The sequence below is a fragment of the Diabrotica undecimpunctata genome, chromosome 3 (assembly GCF_040954645.1).
Source record: "Diabrotica undecimpunctata isolate CICGRU chromosome 3, icDiaUnde3, whole genome shotgun sequence".
NCBI classification, from domain to species: Eukaryota; Metazoa; Arthropoda; class Insecta; order Coleoptera; family Chrysomelidae; genus Diabrotica; species Diabrotica undecimpunctata.
Genome location: NC_092805.1, coordinates 160,529,395 through 160,551,692, shown reverse-complemented (window position 1 = coordinate 160,551,692; position 22,298 = coordinate 160,529,395). Strand labels below are relative to the sequence as shown.

The 22,298-nt window shown below is 32.7% G+C and overlaps 1 protein-coding gene across 3 annotated transcripts in view; it reads right to left on the bottom strand.

The window, feature by feature from the left end:
- Window positions 1-1,930: 1,930 nt before the first annotated feature.
- Window positions 1,931-22,298, bottom strand: part of Sfmbt (Scm-related gene containing four mbt domains) — a 38,503-nt gene continuing 18,135 nt past the window's right edge. For all 3 annotated transcript variants that reach the window (XM_072527374.1, XM_072527376.1, XM_072527375.1), the window contains 7 exons: window positions 20,209-20,395; window positions 19,200-19,557; window positions 16,775-16,950; window positions 15,598-15,775; window positions 13,049-13,386; window positions 11,293-11,457; window positions 1,931-4,328 (listed from right to left, as the gene is read on the bottom strand). In XM_072527374.1, the coding sequence (XP_072383475.1) occupies window positions 4,158-4,328; window positions 11,293-11,457; window positions 13,049-13,386; window positions 15,598-15,775; window positions 16,775-16,950; window positions 19,200-19,557; window positions 20,209-20,395 (1,573 nt within the window). In that variant the 3' untranslated portion in view covers window positions 1,931-4,157. The remainder of the gene's footprint in view (window positions 4,329-11,292; window positions 11,458-13,048; window positions 13,387-15,597; window positions 15,776-16,774; window positions 16,951-19,199; window positions 19,558-20,208; window positions 20,396-22,298) is intronic.

The window sequence follows — 22,298 nt, the reverse complement described above, 5'->3', positions numbered from 1 at the left end:
TAAATAATCTTCAAAAAATATATCCTTCTCTCGTAACCATTCTTGAATTTGATGTTTGCTCCAGAAGCTTATTCGAAAATTTAACCATTACTACCACATTTAACTTTTCATTCGGGAGGTTTGCGATTAGTTTATTTTCAAACCAATTTTCGAAATGCTCGCCGTTCAAACCTCTGTCAGATTCAACATGTAACAAGACGAATCTCGGACTTCTTTGTTGTGGATCTTTTAGACCAGTAGAAGCCTTCTAAAAATGCGTCCTTATAACTGGTTATGGTTGAATCCGTCCATACCTTATTGATTGTCTGCCCGATATTTACAATGAAGATAGATTTACAAAGAAGAGAAATTTACAATGAATTCTGACATAATAAATTGGAGGCATAAATTTCTTAGAAAAATACTGAATTATCCATAGAAAGGGTAAAATATATATTTTTTTTGGAATTACGTTGGGTAAATGTCGAGCATACTGTAAATAAGTATGGACGGATTCAACCATAACCAGTTATAAGGATGCATTTTTAGAATTCTTCTACTGGTCTAAAAGATCCACAACAAAGAGAAATTCAGAATGTGTATTTTTAGCAAACAAACATTCAAGCGACGACCATGTCTAAATGAACGGCGAGCATTTCGAAGATTGGTTTGAAAATAAACTAATCGCAAACCTCCCGAACAGAATTAAATGTGGTAGTAATGCTCCACATCATTCATACAAACAAAATTTCCCAATAAGCTCCTGGAACAAACATCAAACTCAAGAATGGTTACGAGGGAAGGATATATTTTTTAAAGATTATTTAGAGTCAGAACTATTGTATGTAACAAACAGTTATGCAGATCTATACAAGTATAACTGTGCACAACTGTGAACTCAATTCGATAGAGATGCTTTGGAGTCAAGTTAAACATTACGTTGCTGCCCGAAACACTGAATTTAAAAAAGATCATGTGAACAAGTAATACATGACGCGTTAGCCAATGTCTCTGCTGAACAGTGGTAAAATTATATACAGATAGCTGAAAACTTACAAGAAGATATCCTAACGATGATTATCACGGCAGTGAGGAGAATTTTTCCAAAATGGAGTATAGATGCTAATTTCGACCTGACACTGTTATTGTTTTGAATCTTAAGTCTTATTTTATGTATCAGGTGGCGTTTAGTTTATATTTTTGTTCTTTTATTAGCGTAGCATTATTCTTTGGCGTGTACACACTTACACCGAGTGCGCCAAAATGGTTTTTTATCTAAATAAACAATGTTAAATCATTATTTTTAATTCTTTAAACATCATTTTTTTATATTTTTTTACACTACTCTTGAAGAAAAATCCCATTTTTTGACAAACCTCGTATACGACTAATAAAATATGCAATAAATAATATTACATTACTTTTTTAAGATTTTAAAATTAAAATAAAATACAGGGTTTGCTATAAAAAATATAAAAATTTATCATTGATGCAAGTTGGGACATCCTGTAGGTATATGAATTACTAATTTAAATTTGTAACAACTACGGATCTACGTATTTTTGCCAAAGGAATTTTTAATGTCACTGACAGTTTTCCTAGTAGACTCCGTTTTGTTATCACACCCTGTATAATTTAGTAAAACAAATTCCAAGGAAAATGTTTTTATTAAATTTTGTGAGATTTGCAAAAATCTTGAAGTTGTAATTGTTACATTTACTTCTAATATGGTTTGATGCTATCGGACATGAGGGTCAGCGCGGTCCTGTTTTGTACGTGCCGATCAAGAACGTGCTTAGCTTGTAAACGGCAACCTCGCTTGCCATAAGGACAGCACTGAATTCTTCTCGTGAATCCGACTGTAGATATGAACAAATCGTCGTATATATGAACAAATCCTCGTATACTTTATTCAAGAATAAATTAGAAAAAGGTAAAATAAAACTACATATAAATGATAACTGATGTTCTATTTCTTTGTTTTGTTCCAAAATCATATAAATACGTTTTTAATGGATGAAAAAGGGTTTTAAATTTGAACAATTTGTCATTTCACAAATAAATATTTTTCCAATAAAAAATATTCCTCTTCATTGTTAATTTGATATATAAAAATATATATAAAACAAACAAACCTTCGATTTCTCATCTCCTTATACTAATATGTCCCTATTATATTTTACCATATTTTCAGATTGAAAGCTACAGGTATAGTAATTGTTGTAGTTTTTTTTAGCTACAAGTTTCTACTTTTGTTATGACCTCTCTCACATTTTTCCTTGAATGAATAGTTGACAAACGTTTTCCGTCCATAATCCCTCTGCTTTACATATCCACCTCCCTATTTACACCTTCCAATGTTCTAGATCAGATACGTTTCTTGCGATTGTACCTTCATAAAATTGCATAACAATATGATTAATTGTCTCATTACCATAATTGGCATCTCTCATATAGGGGTTTAGTGAAAACTCACTCAATAAATATTTTTCGTTGAGTTTGAACTAAAAATCTATCTCTGCTACCACTGTAATACTACAAGTATTCCTGTACTAATGTGAGATTTTAATTCTCATGTCTCCTCATCTCACAGATGTTTTATGAAAACTATCTATGTTTATTTGTTAGAAAAATGATTAATTAGTCGAAGCATTTTCTTCAAAACAGAACATAAAACAATTGAAACAAGTTATTTCGTGTAAGTCCTTGGACTATTGAGAGATACACATCTGTATCCTATTTACACGGTCGAAGACCTTTTCAAAGTCAACAAAACTAACATCAATATCTTGTGCTGTGGTCAATAGTGGAGTGTTTAGCACGGAAGCCTGCTGGTTACTTGAGAATTGTTTTCATTTTTACAAATGCATTTCTTGCTATTTTTATTCTGGCCCTTATTCCAACTGTTTGGTCATTGTTTGCTGAAATCCGGGTTCCCAAGTATTTGTATTGTTCAACCCTTTCTATCGGTACATGTTCCAAATATATGTTTGTTTTTATATATGTTTTCTTTGTTAATATAAATGACAGAAAGATTCCAGTGAAACTGAAAGAAACATTCTATAAACCTGCCTTAAAACTAGCTATGATATACGGAAATGAATGTTAAGCAGTTAAAAAGAAAGGATAATAACGAATGCATGTAGTAAAAATGAGAATGCTTAAATGGATGAGTGGAATGACAAAAAAGGATAAACTTAAGAATGAGTATACATATTAGGGAAAGCTTAGGGGTGGCACCAATTGTTCTCAAAATGAGATAACAACGTTCAGAAGGTTCGAGCATGTTCAACATCGAGATGCTAATCACCCAACACCAAAAATTGTTGATTTGAAAGTTCCTAGAAGGAGTAGAAGAGGAAGGGATGAGAAAGAAACTTACGGAGAAATATAATTACGAATTTACGAAACTTACGAATGATGATTATAACATATTATGAATAGAGTTACATAATAATTGTTTCTTACAACCTTAGGAAGACAACTAAACTATAGCGACAGCTGGTGACAAGTATGATAAACTTTACTGCCAAATTCTTGAGCATCGATGTATTAAATAATATATATTTTTTAGATTTTTTAAATTATTTTATTTATAAATGTAAAATTAAAATTGAAACTGAAATCGCATAAAAACGCGCTAACTGATAATGACATACTTTTTAGTAATTACAAATATTTTGCCAAAGTAGAAGTATGATTTATATTTAAATGTTCAACAAATTCTCAATTATATTATATCATTGAAATTTTTCACCATGTATATGTGAACATATGAATTAACAATACAATAATAATAACCTTATAATTTCATTTTTTCAGTCTCCTACAATATTTATTATCCTGACAATACAGCAATGCTGTATGAAACTGATTTGACAGCTAATTTATGACGTACAAACTATTTGATAGGAAAATACCAACATAAGTAAATATCGATTTAAGTTTAAAAAATTTATGCAACAAATTCAAAAATTAAGAATCGTGTATCAAACACTTTTAACTACGAATTTATATAGACCCTTTTTCTTCCATTCTTAGAAATAATGAGCAACTAAATCACACACAAAACGCTAAAAGATAAATACTGAAATACAAAAGAAAATAACCTAAAATATATATGTACATATTATGTTAAATAATGTAATTTCACATATAGACTTATTAATGAGGAGGCACTATAAGAACTTTTTGATATTTGCTTTACTATGACGAACTTGAGAGATGTTCATTTTAAGTTTAAGTTGTTGGACGAGATCATAAATCTTCAAGGAGGGGCCGACTTTGCCGCCAGTAATGTCTATGACATCTTCTTTGCTTAGATTTAGAAGCTTCTTTCCGTCGATATTCTGAAAAAAAAAATTATTTTTAAAACATAAAGAACTTGTATTTTAATGAGAAAATTCCCGTTGGTAATTTTCTCAAAATTCTTTTAGCAGTATGGCTTAGACGCGGTTTTACCCGGTTGTACGAATCACAGAGAAGTTTATTTATAAATTTTCATATCATAGTACTCTATTCTATTGACTAAACGCCAATGCAATGGTAAAAGCCAGAAACCATATTCACGAAAAATACAAATATAGCTCAACTACAATAACAGGAAATATTTCAAACATTTCAGGACAGTGTTAAAACTATCTTTTAAGAAATGAATAATTCTCATCCTTTACTGGTCACTTCTAATAAATTCCAGACTGAAAAAAAGGGGGAAACTACCAATAGCGCTAAACTTACCCGTCAAAACTAGTTGGAAATTAATTATTTATAATTAATTATTAATTATTATATAAACACAGCTTACGAAGTCCTCTTCAATCAAAAGATGAGTATGGATGTTAAAGCTGTTCAATTTAATTAACACCATTGTTGAATATATAACGAACCAGAGTCAGATAAACCAAGTATAAGTCAAACAGTAGAATGTTTCTATAACCTGGAAAAACATTTTCAAACCTTCAAGTGTTCTTACAACCTCACACTGTGCAAAAATTGGAGAGGAATAACCTTGCTTACTGTCATAAATAAAATTTTTGCGACCATCATACTGAAAAGAATAACAAACAAGGTTGAGTTTCGAGCTAATCAAGCAGGCTTTAGGCCAGAATCCTCCTGCATAGACCACATTAATACTGTGAGGGTAATAATGGAACAATCGGTTGAATGGAACACACCCCTATACATGGTTTTTGTTGATTTTGAACGTGCCTTTGATAGCTTGTCTCACGCTGCTGTATGGAAAATTTTAGAGCTAAGAAACATCCCGCAAAAAATAATTTCTATTATAAAGTCACTATATACTGATGCGAAATGCAGCGTGACACACAATGGGATCAACAGTGACGAATTCAACGTACTTACTGGAGTTAGACAGGGATGCGTGCTTTCTCCGTTTATTTTTAACATAGCTATAGACTATGTTCTCTCCAAACTAGACTCCGACACAAGAGGGATACAATGGACGTTAACCACACGCCTAAGCGATCTAGAATACGCGGACGATATCCTATTAGGTCAAAGGTTCCAAGATCTGGCTTACCAATTTTGAAACACTTTCCACTGAAGCCAATAAAATAGGTTTGAAAATCAATATTAGTAAAACCAAGTCCACGAGAATAAATGCAAGGAACAACACGCTATTTACTATCGACAATATGCAGATTGAAAATGTGGAAAACTTTACGTAACTTGGAAGTGTCATAACAGAAAACGGAGGTACAGAAGACGATATTCGTATGAGGATACGAAAAGCTCAACAAGCTTTCAGCACGCTCAACCCTGTTTGTAGATCTGGTGAGTATACTACAAGGACAAAGATCCGAATATTCCGATCAAATGTCATGTCTGTTCTACTCTAAGGATGTGAAACCTGGAAAGTGACAAACACCCTCACAGACAAACTGAAGGTCTTTGTTAACAAATGTCTATGAAGAATTGTTCGTATATTCTGGCCTAACACCATCAGAAACGACGATCTGCTACACCTGACCGAACAAAAGAGGGTACAAAATGAAATTAAGTCCAGAAAGTGGGGTTGGATCGGTCACACACTCCGAAAAAATAGTTGCAGTATCGCAAAGACTGCCCTAGAGTGGAATCCCCAAGGGAAAAGAAAAAGAGGTCGCCCAGTACAAACTTGGAGAAGATCCATCATGGACGAGATAAGAGGCCAAGGAAAGTCTTGGAATGAGGTGAAGGCCTTAGCGCAAAATAGAACCCGATGGCGCGTTTTCACTGAAGCTCTATGCTCCACTTAGGAGTTCAAGTCTTCTTACAAAGTAAAAAGATCAGAATTCCAGGAATATTTAGGAAAAAGAAAACATACTGCTATAATAAACCCAATACATTTGACAGCTAATATATTAGATCCGTGTTTTAATGGTGTTCATTAGACCAACGAGGAGTTTATTTATAATATGGCTAACTCAAATACTTAAATGACTCAGCAAGTTTAATGATAGAATCGGCGTGTTACACATCTAAATAAGATTTGTTGCAAAACCATACGTTCTATGGTCCATCAAAATGTTAGAGCTCGAGATTTAGTGGGAAGGAACTTATTTTGGAACAAAACTAAGTAAAAATTAGTGGTTCAAATTTTGGGAATTCCTAGGACTAGTGCGGCTACCCCAAAAGAAGTTTTAGTACATACGGTTTAATAGACTGTTCAACGAAAATGGTAATGGAACGGAGTCATCAGAAGATTAAAATAGTGGTCTCGACATTTTTTCTGACTCAAATTAATTTTGTTTGTTAGGGTCTTATTTTGTTTTTAATTTTTTAGAAAATTAGACTTTTTTATTTGTCCCCGAAGATAGAAAATAAATAAAATAAATAAATTTTATTTTGGTTTAGCTACTATTTAATAAAATCTTATATTTTTTGTTGGTTTTGGTACTTTTGATAGGTGGTTCTTAGAAAATTCTGATTATCGATAATATTCTCGAGAATATTCTCAATTTTTTTGTTCTCGAGAATTTTCATCACTATATATAGCACCTCAATGATTTCGTTCAAAATACTTTCTAAAAACTTTCATAAAATTAAAAGAATTTTGATATTTAAAGTTCACTTAATGTTGTTTCGTTGGGTCCACTATTAAACCCGGCTTTGTTACCCTTTTTAACCAAAATACTGATATGTTTGAGCTCGATACTTCTTTCATTCCAGTCTCTTAGTCTTAATGAACCGCAGTGATAAGCTCTGAAAAATCAAAAATTAAGCCAAGGGGATATCGTTATTATTTTAAATTTTTTTATTATCATCTAAATTTAAAGAGTGGTGAAAGCGTTAGAAGTTTAATCAATAAAGTAACTGCTATGATGGGAGTAGGATCTAGTACTATTTCTAAAATACGCAAAGAAGCTGCAGAAGGAGGTCTAAGGCCCGTAAAACAAAACAAAAAAATGTACCAAAAGTAGAGTGAATAGGTTACGACGCAGTAGTTCATACGCGGCTCCGAGCCATCGTGCACAGTTTTTCTTTAAAAATTTACCGCCGATATTTAACAAAGTTTTTGCACTTTATAAAAAAGACAAAGATTTAGCAAACATGTCACGCACCACGACAATGTGGAGAATACATGAAATGAACTTTGTCTTTTGCAAAAGAGGAGTAAAGTAGACCATGACGGAACGGCCCGATATTCTGAAATGGAGGCATCAGTATTTGCGTGAGATAAAAAAATTTCTTTCCAAGGATACACCGTCGTTTATTTGTATGAAACTTGAGTGAATGTCGGACACAGTGGTTTCAAAGAATGAAAGGACCTCTCTGACTGCAGCCAGGGATGCGTTTCTTAAGAGGTTGTCAACAGGCCTAAAACAGCCGACACAACGAGGCCCCCGATTTGTTATAGTACACGTGGGAAGTAAATTGGGCTTTGTGGAATACGCTGCTTTTTTGTTTTTAGCTAAAAAAACTCAGCGGACTATCATTATGAGATGGATGGTCCTATATTTGAATAATGGTTCAAGGAAAAGCTGCTTCTTAATCTTCCAGAGAAAACTGTTGTGCTGATAGACAACTCCTCGTACCATTCGATGAGAGAAGAAGTGATTCCGACACAAGCGTTTAATAAAGATCAAATTAAGACATGGTTGCTGAGATAGTCCACAAGATTTCCTAAATATATATGAGTTTGATAAATTATATAACTAATTTCTATATTTGTAAATTTAACGAAAAATTTGTTGTAAATTGAACATGTTGAAATGCCATACGCTAAATACACTAACAACATAAAATAAATTAACGTAATAAGAAGATTCAAAAAATTGAGGGTCCTAGTATCAAAGTCGGCAATCTCCACTTTTTACCAAAATTGAGTTAGTTACACCAAATTGTTCGTATTTTAAAACACTATACATAAATAAAGAGAATAAGAATCAAAAACGGCATTATCCGCCTATAAAATAGCATATAAATTTAGCCTAAGAATCAAACACGGCAATCTCCATGAACGGTTTAGAATCAAAGTCGGCAATGTCGTTTGACCAATGAGAATCCTCGTAGTGACCATGTGATATACCACTAGGAGTCGTCTGGAGTCGCTGTCGTTATAATTTCTCGTAGTTTCTTTTTAACCAAGGTGCCAAGCTGTTTGTTTTTTATTTTGTTACTTTTTTAAAATGGAAACTATTACAACTCCTGTTGAAAACAACAAAGCTCGCAAACGAATTCGCAATCCGTCCACATGGCAGCAAAATGTGCGGAAAAAAATGAGGTACGTTCTTTAAAATTTAGTTGTAGTTTTTACTCGAAAGTTTAGGTTTAAGAGCACATGTCATCCGTATTCAGATTTTATTCATATAATTTTTTGATTTATTTTATTATTAAAACTATTTTACATATTATAAAAAACTAATAAAAAAAACAAAAATGATTTGTTCAAGCTACTGTTAATTTCATAAGGTCAGTATTATAATTAGTTTTTTGAAATATGTTATCTTTTCAGGTACTCTTCATCACAGTTACCACAATTCCCTACTTGCGGCCACAAAACGAAGGCCTATCAATGTTCTTCTCTAACAATGAGAGATATCAAGTGTTTTCATGATGCGTTTTACGCAGTTAAGGACAAGCTTAGTCAAGATTCCTTTATTCTAAAATTTTGTACAGTTCAACTACCTAAACGTCACCGTCCAAAAAACTCTAGACACGAAGCAAAAACAACGTCTGTGAAATGCTTTGTACGGAATAGTGTAATAAAGCAAAATATTCCAGTGTGCCAGAAAGCTTTTTTAAACATACTAAATATTACGAAACATCGCCTCACCTACATTATGAAATCATTTTTAAAAACAGGAGAAGCACCAAAGGAAAAAAGAGGCGGTGACAGAAAAACTTCAAATTTTAAAGAAAAACAAGAATCAGTTCAAAAATTTATTAATACTTTTAAAAGTATTGAATCGCATTATTGTCGTTCTTCCACACGTATGCGCTACCTTTTTTCTGATTTGTCAATACAAAAGATGTTCCAAATGTATATTAATCAGTGTTCTCCAGAGGAGAGAGTAAAACCATCATACTTTAGAATGATTTTTAATACTAAGTACAACCTTAGCTTTACTACTCCCCGTACGGATATGTGTTCCCTATGCATTGAGTTTGCAGAAAAAATTAAAAGATCTATGGATGAAGAAGAGAAGAAAAAATTGATTGTTGAAAGAAAAATTCATAAGCTAAGGGCTAATGCATTTTTTGAGTTACTTAAAGAGTCACGAGATGATTGAAAAATTCATAAGCTAAGGGCTAATGCATTTTTTGAGTTACTTAAAGAGTCACGAGATGATTTGATAACACTATCTTTTGATTGCCAAAAAAACCTTGTACTTCCTAAGGTCCCCGACCAAAGTGCCTACTACTCTAGGCAACTGTATTTATATAATTTTACCATAGTCCAGGGAACCTCTCAATCAAAGCTTACTGAAAAAAATGTATTTTCGTATTATTGGACAAAGGACGAATTTGGAAAAGGTTCCAACGAAATTTCTTCCGCCGTTTTTGACAGGCTTAACAAAATTGACTTTCACTCTGAAGTAACCACCATTAGACTAATGGCAGATGGCTGCAGTGGCCAAAATAAGAACACTACGCTAATTGGAATGTGTTGCAAATGGCTTTCATCAAGAGCACCAACACATGTACAAAACATCGAGGTAATTTTTCCGGTGGTAGGCCATTCTTTCTTGCCAGCTGATAGGGTCTTTGGTAATATTGAGAAAGATATTAAAAAACTGGAAGTTATATCGCACCCAAAAACGTATTTGGAATTGTTTTCAAAAATAGCTACACTTACTCACTTAGGGCAAAATTGCAAAGTGTTTAATTGGAAAGAAACAATCTCAAGTGTTTTTAGACCCACTGGTACATGGCATTTTTCTTTTAAAAATACAAAGCGCTTTTTCCTAAGAAAATGCAAAACTGGAAATATTACCATTAGAGGAGAAATTAATTACAGAACTGATTTGCAAACATTTAAAAGTGTTTTAAAGAAAGGTTGTACGATCTATATGATTGACCCCGTTATTATAGAAAGTGGTCTGCAAAAAGTAAATTCACTTAAGCTTAAAGATGTTGATAAACTTCTCACCAAGCACTTTGGAAATACTTGGAGAACCATGGAAGAACTCAAATTTTTTGAAGATATTATCTTTAATAATAATCAACTAGAGCAGCTAGCAGTTCAGGAAGGAAGTGCTGATACAGTTCCAGATACTGAAAAAATGGAGGAAGCAACTTGTGAGTTCTTTGAAGAACTTCCTTCTATTTTAGTATAATATTTATATAATATTTTGTTTCTTAAATTACATTATTCTGAAAACAAAGCTGTTTTATTTTTATGAGCTATCATAAATAAAATTACCTGTAAAACTCTCCAAGGTAATAAATCTCCATAAATACTTATTATGTTACTTTTATTATGTTCTTGCCGAATTTTAGTATCAAAACCGGCAATATACACCTCTTAGTATCAAAACCGGCATTCTCCATCATTTTTTTCAATTTAAAAAAAAACTGTTAATAATTTAGTTAATAACTTCTTCACCATTTGCTGTCATTTGCCATTGTCTTATATATTAGACTATATTTGTTTCGATATCACCTAAAATACAGCCGTATAATTGTTTTGCGTTTTACTCAAAAGTCAAAATGATGGAGATTGCCGACTTTGTTACTAGGACCCTCAATTGTGTGCTTTTCTCGTCAAAAACATAATAAATGTGCGGTACCGTACATCACTGTATATTCTTAGTTAAATGTAAATTCTTGTACATTAAAAGAGTTAAAATGTTTTTAAAAAAGATGTACCTGTTTACTGAAGGCATCGCTATAATTAGCGCAATCGTTAACCCTGAGGAATTGAACAATATCGGAGGAACTCCATTCTTTCGGACAAAGTTCACTTCTTTCAGAAGTACTACCTGAGTTATCTATTAGTCTGGGTATCACTTTTGGACTGCTCGGAGTAGATGACTGAAACAAACATATAATATATTATCTGTTATTCCGATTTTCTATAAATCAATTTTCTACGAAGTCGAATTACGTGAATATTGACCTATCGATATTTCTATCGTCAAACAGTAACACTTGTTATTATAAATTTGGTTACTGATATATTATGTCTGTTGATGATACCATCGGTGATACCATTGTTGCGGATAGTGCTGAACGATTACAAAGACTGATAGATCAAGTAGTTAACATCGGTAGAAAATATGGAATGAAACTTAATAATAAGAAGACGAAAATTATGATCATAAGCAAAAACCAAGATACAGATGCAAAGTTTATGGCAGACAATGAGGTATTGGATAGAACAGAAAAAATAACATATCTAGGATGCAACATCGCAGACAGATGGGATCACTCATACGAGATTAAATGTAGGATCGAAAAAGCAAGGAGTGCCTTGCAGAGAACAGATGAAGAAAGTTCTCTGCAATTTAACCTTGAACTTACATCTCCGACTCAAAATCCTTAATTGTTATGTGTTTTCTGTTCTTATATATGAAGCAGAGGCATGGACGCTCATTGATGCGTCTTGCAGACGGTTGCAGTCTTTCGAGATGTGGTGCTATCGTCGCAAGCTTAGAATATCATATGTACATCATATAACTAACGACGCAGTAATGCAACGTTTACAAAAAGAACCTGAAGTCTTGAAATATATTAAAGAAAGAAAGTTAGCATACTTCGGACATATAGTGAGAAATGAAAATATATACAGAATACTACTATTGATATTAGAAGGGAAAATAGAGGGAAATAGAGGACCAGGACGCCGCCGAATATCCTGGCTTAAGAATTTGAGACAGTGGATAGATATGACCACCACAGACCTATTTCGAACAGCTGCTAATAAAATACGATGGGCCGTTGTGGTAGCCAACATCCATAGAGGATAGGCACTGGCAGAAGAAGAAGGTGATACCAAGAACTGTATGTAATCAGAATGGCATAATCACTGGACTAAATATAAAACTTGATATTCCAAAATTTATTGGATAAATAACATGGAGTTTATGAAATTCCTTGTGCAGACTGCCGACCATCTTACATAGGCCAAACCAATCGAACAATCCATAATAAGATCTATGAACATTACATTTTCGTTGCAATTTCCATTCAGTTTCAGCCTTGGCCAACATTCCAGATTTTTAAAATTCTAGAACTATATTCCCTACGGTTTCCATAAACCAAGAATTATCCAAGAAGCCATACAGATCGACAAACGCCTGAATTGTCTCAATAAAATAGACGACGGCACCCGTTTGCCTCCAACCAATCCAGAGTAGTTGTGCAGTGAACAGTGTAGAAGTAGTGTAGAAGTGACCTGGGGGCTCAGGAGACTGAGACTGAAGCCTTGATGAAAACTTCAGAAAGGAAGTTGAAGGCTCGGTTCACGTGGTTATAATCAAATTCGACGCACTTGAACCCGGAGACCAGCTAAGTTTAATATTATTTTTTTTTTAAATATATTATCATCGTCTACTTTAAAAACTTATTTTAAAACTAATTCTAAATTCTACATTGAACTGAATAAATATGATTGTCTACTTACATTAACACATGAATTGAAAGAATCATCAACTACTTCCGAAGATATCGGTAAACTTTGATCTGGGCCTGCAGGTTCCTGTCCGGTCTCAGGTCCATGACTATCGTTGATGTCCTCGGTAGAAGCGAGCGACTCAATATCGGGAACAATGGTAGCTAAATCTGCTGGCATTTCTTCGGGTTCTTCAAGCCCAACCAGTTCCGACGTTTCTGACTGTTCCATACGCTCCAAAGGCTCCGGAGTTTCGAATACTGACGAAGTTTCACTATTGGTGGATGTAGCTGCATGCTGTTGTGATTTTGGTACTGTTTCCTTCTTCTTTTTACGACCTCTCTTCTTTACTGCGAGGACAAAAAGTAAAAAAATCAAAAAGATATTTACAAATTAATTAGAAAAATATTCGCACCAACAATTCGACAAAATCTGTGTTTGGGAAAGTATGTAGTATTTATTTTAATATTTTTTTATTACAAAATTATTGGTACAAGATATATATATATATATATATATATATATATATATATATATATATATATATCAGAGCTGTAAAAGATACTTTTTAAAAGTATCTAGATACTTTTAAGATACTTGAGGCAAAAAGTATCTTAAGATACTAAGTATCTAAGATACTTTTTTGTGAAAGTATCTAAAGATACAAAATACCGGAAAAGTATTTAGAGTAAAAATATCTTAGATACTTTCAAGTATCTAAGATACTTTTGAGTATCTAAGATACTTTTAAGTATCTAAGATACTTTTAAGTATGTAAGATACTTTTATGTATCAAAGATACTTAGATGCTTTTCTAGTATCTAAGATACTTAGATACTTTTGTAGTAACTAAGATACTTTTAGGGTATAATATAAAGGTACTCGGTACTCTACTACTCTACAGTAGATTGTCGATACTTTTGTTTTAAAAACATCATTTTAACCCTTTAAATTATCATACAATTTTAGTTTAAGCCAGCAGGTACTTTGAAATGGTATACTTTGGGCTTTGGGGTAGATAAGAAATAAAAGACGTTAAGTTATTACAAACTAATAACTATGTATTGAAAACAAAAATCCAACATTAAATTTTCAAAACAATATAAAATAAACATAAATTCGTGTGTTAAAAACAGCATAAGATGCATTATGCATTAAAAACAGAACATTCAACATAATTAAATTTTTAAACACAATAGGATAGGATAAAAAAAATAGTAACATTTTGGTAGCTAATAACTAGTTAGTATAACCACTAGCTTTTAGTAAAACTAAATTTTCAAAAGTATGATCAGACAAGGCATGACGTCGGGGTGAATTAATAAAAGTTGCAAAAGAAAACATTCTTTCAACAGCTGCAGAAGAAGGTAATGGCGTATTGAACTTTTTAAATAATTGTTCTATAATATTATATTTTTTTAACATTTGTATGTTGGTTTCAGAATCGGCCAAATATTGTAATAGTTGCAGCTCAGCTTGTCGTTTATAATCTAAATCAGTATAGCCAGTGTTTTCGTTTTGCGTTTGAAGATCGGAGTATTCGGAGTTAATATCAAATTCAAAGAAGTCGTTTTGCATTTTGGTAATTTTCATTACAGTAGTAATGTTATTTGTACTTACATCAAATTGTTTTAATTGTTCCTCATTTTCCTTCATAATTTTTATAGCTTCTGTAATTACAAAATCCTTAATTTCACTAAGGTCATTTTCGATATTCCTGATTCCTCGAAATGCAGTAAGCCAACGTGTTTTAAATAAAGGATTAGTAACTGCAGCAATTATTGCAGATTGATTAGTCAACTTAAGAAGTTTTTTAAATCTGGAGTTTAAAGATACTGTCAGAGCGTTCAAAATAGGTTCCACATATTTAAACTTATTGGTTTTAAGCTTTTCAATTTTAACAAACAAGCTTACGATTGATGGTAGAAGGAAACCGTAGTACATATTTTGTTCGCCTTGAAGAATGTCAAGTGCCAAAGCAAACGGTTTTAGTATTTGGCATAATTCTGCTAAATAATTTAGATCAGTATCTCTGAGCCGATCTTGTTTTGCAAAATTTAATTTTTGTATAGAGATTCCAGTTTTTCTTTAGACTTAAGAATCTGGTTCAGAGCATCGAACATGGAATTCCAACGAGTCACACCCAACGAGATAAACGGATAATGCTGCGGGCCGGATGCAAAGAACAATACACATCGTCTCTCCCGCTACGGCGGCGCGACAGGTCGAAGCTTGTCGGATCATGAAAAGTATCTATTTCTCAGGTCCTGAGTAAGTATCTAAGATACTTTTTTGTATCTAAGATACTTTTAGTATCTAAAGATACTTTTAAAGATAAAAGATACTAGATACTTTTAAGAAGTATCTAAAGTAAAAGTAACTTTTTAATGAACCAAAAAGTATCTTAAATAAAAGTATCTAAGATACCTTTAGTATCTTTTTACTAAAGATACTTTCAGCTCTGATATATATATATATATATATATATATATATATATATATATATATATATATATATATATATATATATATATATATATGTATATATATTAAATGTTTACCTTTTTGAGTCTTCACCACTGGTAAAAGTTGCTTGGCGAACCGCGGAGGCCCTTCTAATTTATACCCCACACTTTGACACCAACCGACAGGATATATATCAGGGCTTTCACAATCTAACCATTGATCATACTCATCTTCCCATCCATCAAAATGTACTTTTAACAATCGACCTGTGACCTGTTATAAACAAATAAAACAAATCATTAGCAATTACGATAAAAAGGACAACAATTACACTAAGACATAAATTTTACTCAATGTCGCGTAAAATATTTTCGTTTATGCTTTCTTAAACGGTTAACGTGATATAACGAGGATTGGGATGTCGGGACATAGGCCGGAACAATGTTACTACATTTTCTTCGTTTATAGGACTGGACGCTAATAGGCGTCACAATGTGACAACGCGTCGTTAACATCTATACTATATATATAGTGTGTCCCACAAGTAATGCATAAAATTCATAATTTTATTCCTGATGGAGTTGGGAAAAACACTAAAACATTTTCAATGTCAATTTTTATTTTCAAATTATAATGTTTTTGTCAGATATCATTTTTTTTGGTAAGTATATCTGTCGAAGTTATAACGGGTTTGACCTTTTTTTAAACAGGATTTTTAATAGAAGACGTGAATGGTTCTTTCAGGAACAAATTCAACGATATAAGGTTTATATATGCTTCTTTAATTACTTCATGAAATAATCGAGAAAAAATGTAAAAGTTGCTGTTCAATCAATTCAAATTTTTGCCATAGAGTATATCAGTTTTTTGTTCTCGTTTATTTATCAACGATTTATTTTTTTAGTACAGTATGCGACAACAGATTATAAAAATCTGCTAGCAGTACTAAAATAATGCCCGATTTGCAACCAGATACATCAACTGCTGTAATGACCATGGCAGAATTTTTTTTTTGAATAATTATTATTGGTGTATTTTTGTTTTTTTTTGCCATTGATTTTACTTGTATCGGCCTGAAGATGAAGTTGACTCCGAAACTAATTAAACATGTAAATGTTTTCAATTCTTTTTTTTGACATTTGACATTTCTAGCTCGAAATAACCTTCCTGTTAGAACCTATACATTTTGCCATATGCCTATACATTTTGCTAATGTTTTAGAGATCATTAACTATAACCAAGTTCGCTTTTCTACACTAGGTGTGCTCTTACCTTGGCAATGGTAGCTATGCACAACAGTCGTGGGGCCATGAGATCAGCTGCCTCTATTTTCATTCCTGGTTGAAAACCATGTAAAGGAATAAATGTTTTAAATAAAGATGGTACAGCCGGGCTGCTGCCTGTTTGCAACAGGTAGGATTTCCAATTGAATGTCGATGCATCGTAACCTACAAAAATTATTTATATATAAGTGACAATAAGTATAAATGGTTCATAAATAAATATCAGTAATCACAATTTCAACAACAGATTGCGCCACTAGAAATGAACAAATATTTAGAAAAATCGCCCCAATCTTTCGAACTTTTTTACCAAAATTTGTGGAATTAAATAAATTTACCCAAAGCGATAAAGTAGTTATCACAAATTTGCACAGCGAAATGATTACAATGTACAGTGTGGCGCACCGAAAACGAAACAGAGGCATTTACTGGCAGATGATTCCTTTTTTGAAAAAACGCTCGGACCCGTCGATTTTGTTTTCGAGGGGGACACAAAATTGGCATAAAATCACTTTAACATTTGCATCCCCTTAAGCGGGGGTGGCATCATCCCTAAAATCTTAAATGAAAAGGGGGGTCGAATGATCCATTATTTGAAAGGTCTTTCAACTCCCTTTATAATGATGTAAAATTCATGTATTCAATTCAGTAGTTTTGGAGATTTATGGATTTAAAGTTTAAAGTAGACTTTAATAGGTACATCAAATTAGTTTGTACTTCTTTCAGAAGAAATTTGAGTAAAAGCATTTTCTTGATAAGTAAATGCTTTTATTTACTACGCCCATGGTTTATTATTAATAAAAATAGCAATTGAAGTGTCCTTTGTGACAAAAAAAGTTGTTTCTTGAAGAAAGATAAGTAGAGAATGCCACGTACTTATTTTAAATAGGAAATAGTACATTAGTTTGCGATTGATTTGACCAATCTTTGTTGTTAAAATATCATTTATTGCTTTATACATAAATTAACCATGGTATATTCCACGGCAGAAAGGGTTGAAATTATTGAAATATTTTTCGGAAATAATCAGTGCGCTAATAGAACAGCACAAATTTTTAATGAGCGACATGAGAACAATAATGTGCACCGAAAATATGTTCTAGAACTTGTAGCTAAATTTTGGGAAACTGGATCAGTCGCCAATAAAAAACGTAATATTGAAAATCCTATAAGGAACGAAGCAACAGAAGTGGGGGTTTTAGGGCAAGTTATTGTAGATCCTACATTAAGTACCCGCAAATTGCAAACTTCGTGTGGTGTTAGTAGACGTACTATCCAACGGATTCTAAAGGCCCATAATTTTCATCCGTATAAAATTCACCTTGTACAAGAACTTAATGAAGACGATTTTGATAAGCGATTAGAATTTTGTGAAGTTATGAGTGAACGAATTACAAACGATGAACAATTTTTATTTAACATTTGCTTTTCCGACGAATGTTCCTTTTTTTAAATGGCGAAGTAAATCGTCATAATTGTCGATATTGGTCAGACTCTAATCCCAGAATTTACCATGAGGTACACACACAGCAGCCACAAAAATTAAATGTTTGGGCTGGCATTTTTGGCGATCATTTGGTTGGTCCTTTTTTCTTACCTGGAAATTTGACTGGTGAAATGTATTTGGAATTACTGCAAAATGCCATAGATCCTGCGCTAACAGATATAATTGAAAATCAGAATGATGGTCGATACGTTGAGAATATGTTGATGTTCCAACAGGATGGTGCCCCACCACATTACGCATTAAGAGTTCGGCATTATTTAGATCAGACCTTTCCAGGTCAATGGATTGGTAGAAGAGGTGCCGTTGAATGGCCCCCAAGATCGCCAGATTTGGATTTCTTTTTGTGGGGTTACTTAAAAAGCAAAATCTATGCTACTCAGCCAACATCCTTAGAAGATTTACGACAAAGAATTGTGAATGAGTGCCATCAAATTACTCCTCAAATATTGCAAAATGTCCGGCAACGTTTTCAGCAAAATCTTTATTATTGCATGGAAAGTAATGGTGGTCATTTTCAACATTTACTCGGCTGACAGGTCAGTTCATTCTTTATTTTTTAACAACTTGGCTGCTATTCGGCTGCAAACGTCAAGATAGAGCAAATCTGACACCGGATTCGTGATCAGCATGCAAAATTAACTGCTAAATGATAACATTGTAACAAAAAACATTGTTTTCGACGAAATATTTCGTGATATTTAATACACTTTTTACTTGCATTATTATTGATGAATGTTATGTATATTCTTGCTTATATTGTTTGTATTGATCTCTTAATTTTTCTCGCAAAATAAAAATTTCATTTAAAAAACTCGATGTCGAGTTGGTCCGCTAGTATGTATTATTTAAATTATTCGTATTTTATAATAAAATAAAAGAAAATTTATAAGAAATATTATATATTTACCTTTTGGTGGAGTTAAAGGTATATTATGTTTTTCACAGAAACCCACAGGAAATATACAAGGCGACTTCACATGGTAACAGAACCAGTCAGCGCCGGTCACATCAGAATCGTACGTGTCGATACGTATCATAATGTAACCATAATTTAAAACGTCCGTTACGGTGGCTACGGAGATAGAAGATAGATTCAACGGGTCTATAGCTTCCAATTTCATCCCTATACAGAAACCAGATTGGGAATTTTCCGCGAAACCTACTTGGTATGGATTAAAGAGTTCTTCCGTAGCGTCGTCGTCGTCGAAAATGCCGTCGTTGACGCGCTCGAGGTAGTTTATGGGAGCCACCAGATGATGATTAACCTAATAAAATAAAATGTTTGTTATAGTTTTGCTATATAAAATAAATATGGCTTCTACCAGGAGTATTCTTTCGCAAAATATTCGTAACATTTTAATATAAAATGTATATCGTTTTACTGTCGTTTAGTATTTATTACAAAAACAAAGGATGATGGATAAATAATCTACACAGTGTTTAAACCGAATTTTTCTGTTCTGTAAGTTTCCCATACGGGAAACTTTTTAATTTTTAGTTTTATGAAAGTTATTCTTTATAAAAAGTTACGAATGATCTAAAACCTAGAATACAATCACCAAATATTAAATTTTTTTAGTTATATAAACGATTTGTCAAAAAATATTAATTTTATGTAAGAACAATATCCACAATTAATATTTTTTGACAAACCGCGTATATGACTGACAAAAATTAATAGTTGATGATTGTATTTTAGCTTTTAGAACCTGCAAAAGTTTTTATAAAGAATAACCTTTTCATAAAATTAAAAATTAAAAAGTGTCACATACATTACCGACTTTTGGAAACACTGTATACATACATATATATATATATATATATATATATATATATATATATATATATATATATATATATATATATATATATATATATATATATTATGAGAAATATGAAAGGATAATGTATATTACCTTCTTGGCCCAACCAACTGGATGCAATAATGGAGAATCTTCATGGCACCAAAAGCCATCATCCTCAGGTGGCATATCGTAATATTTGACGTTTAATCTTTTCCCGACGATTTTGTGCACAATTGCCAATTTCACTTGGGATATACGATCTTTATCGACGACTTCGAGATTAAGGCCACATTCAAACCTATAAAACAAAAAAAAACGAGGTAATGAAATAGTAATAAACGTCGTCTTCGGTCCTAATAAATAAATTATCATTAACACTAGTATTTTTTAACCAAGTAATATTTAAAATACACTACAAAATAATTTAGAATTCGCTTTTATTGATGATCTTGTTATTTTTCTTATGAAAATATTCTCGCTGGGTGATAAAAATAGCCATTTCAATAAGTAATGGACAAATAATGCGCGTATCTATCAAAGAGACAAGAGTTTAGACGGGCGAAATTTCTGTGGTTTGTTAATATAACTCATATAACTGTAAGCATAAGTATTTTAATATTCAATCTATATGGCAAAATATTGTTAAAACAAAAAAACTACAACAAAGACTGCCAGAAATGATTTACCAAATCTCTTTTAATCTTTTTTATAGAATCTAATATTCTATATCTGCTAAAAATAATTACTACCATCAAAAAGCATTATGTTAGGCAAAGGTAGTCATACCAATGAAACAAATTATTATGATACTAACGACCGTTAGTTTTAAAATTATTTGTAAATGTACACTGTCGAAAAATATCGTAATTAGAGCAGGCCTTGGAATAAGCCTCTTTTGCAACGATAGTCACATCATCATCATCAGTTTCCTTCGTAAGCCCTGGTCTCCCTCAAAACATTCTTCCATCCTTCCCTTTCAAGTGTCTGTCTTCTACATCCTCTTACTCCAATATCAAATCGTCCTGCACATCGTCCAGATATCTGAGTTTAGATCGTTCCCTTTTTCTTCCGACCAACCTATTTGGCATGGTTATGTTAGCAGGATCACTTTCATCCATCCGGATAATGTAGCCCACTCATCTTAGGCGGCCACTCCCACACAATTAATGCAAAACAACCTAAATTATTATCCGCACCATTGGGGGATCATGCCCAACATTGGAGTGCCCAGGCGTACAGAAGGCAGCTCGTTCAAGCAGATAGGAAGAGACTGGCATGTGCATATAGAACAGTCTCTGCAGAGGCGCTGTGAGTTATCACTGGGTGTATTCCGATGTACGTGGTCGTGAAGGAAAGAGGAAGAGTATACGAGTGAAGAAATGAAGACATAGCAACAGAACTTTTATAAAAGTCACATGTTTGTTATTTAAATAATTATTTTATTTCAATTTCTTTTGATTTTATTAAGAATTGTTCTCTCAAAAATACCAAGAAGTCTCATCATTTTGAGGAAAGGTCCACGTTTCGGCCCCATATATCAAAACCGATCTTATTAAGGTCTTGTATATATTGAGCTTTACTACACGTTTTATATTTTTATTTTTTAAATGTTTCTGGAGACAGTGAACAGTTCTGTTTGCTATTGCTATGCGTCTTTTTATTTCATCGCTTGCCGTGTTTGTTGCTTTTACTAGCAATCCAAGATATGTGAATTATTTGAATTGCTCGAAGGTATGGTTGTTAATTTGAATTCTCTGTTGGATATTTTGGGGGGTTTTTAGAAACCAACATATATTTGGTTTTTTCCTCGTTTACCACAATTCACAAGCCTTGTAAAACACTGCACCGTGTCTCTCATACTTCTGCCCACTATAACTATATCGTCAGCGAATGCGAGAATTTGCGTCGATCTATTAAAAATAGTTCCATTTATTCTAATATTTGTCTGATTGACATTTCCAAGGCAATATTAAGAGGAGCGTCCTCCGGTCTTAGACCATTATTAATGTCAAAGAACGTAGAGTTTTCTCCTTCAATTCTAACGCATGAGCTTACGTTTTGCATTGTTAATTGGGTCAAGTTAACTAACTTAGGTGGGATCCCAAAGTCTATCATTTCATTATATAATGCAGTTCTTGTCAAACTAGGTGAATAGGCTGCTTTGAAGTCGACGAAGAGATGGTGTGTATCTATGTTATATT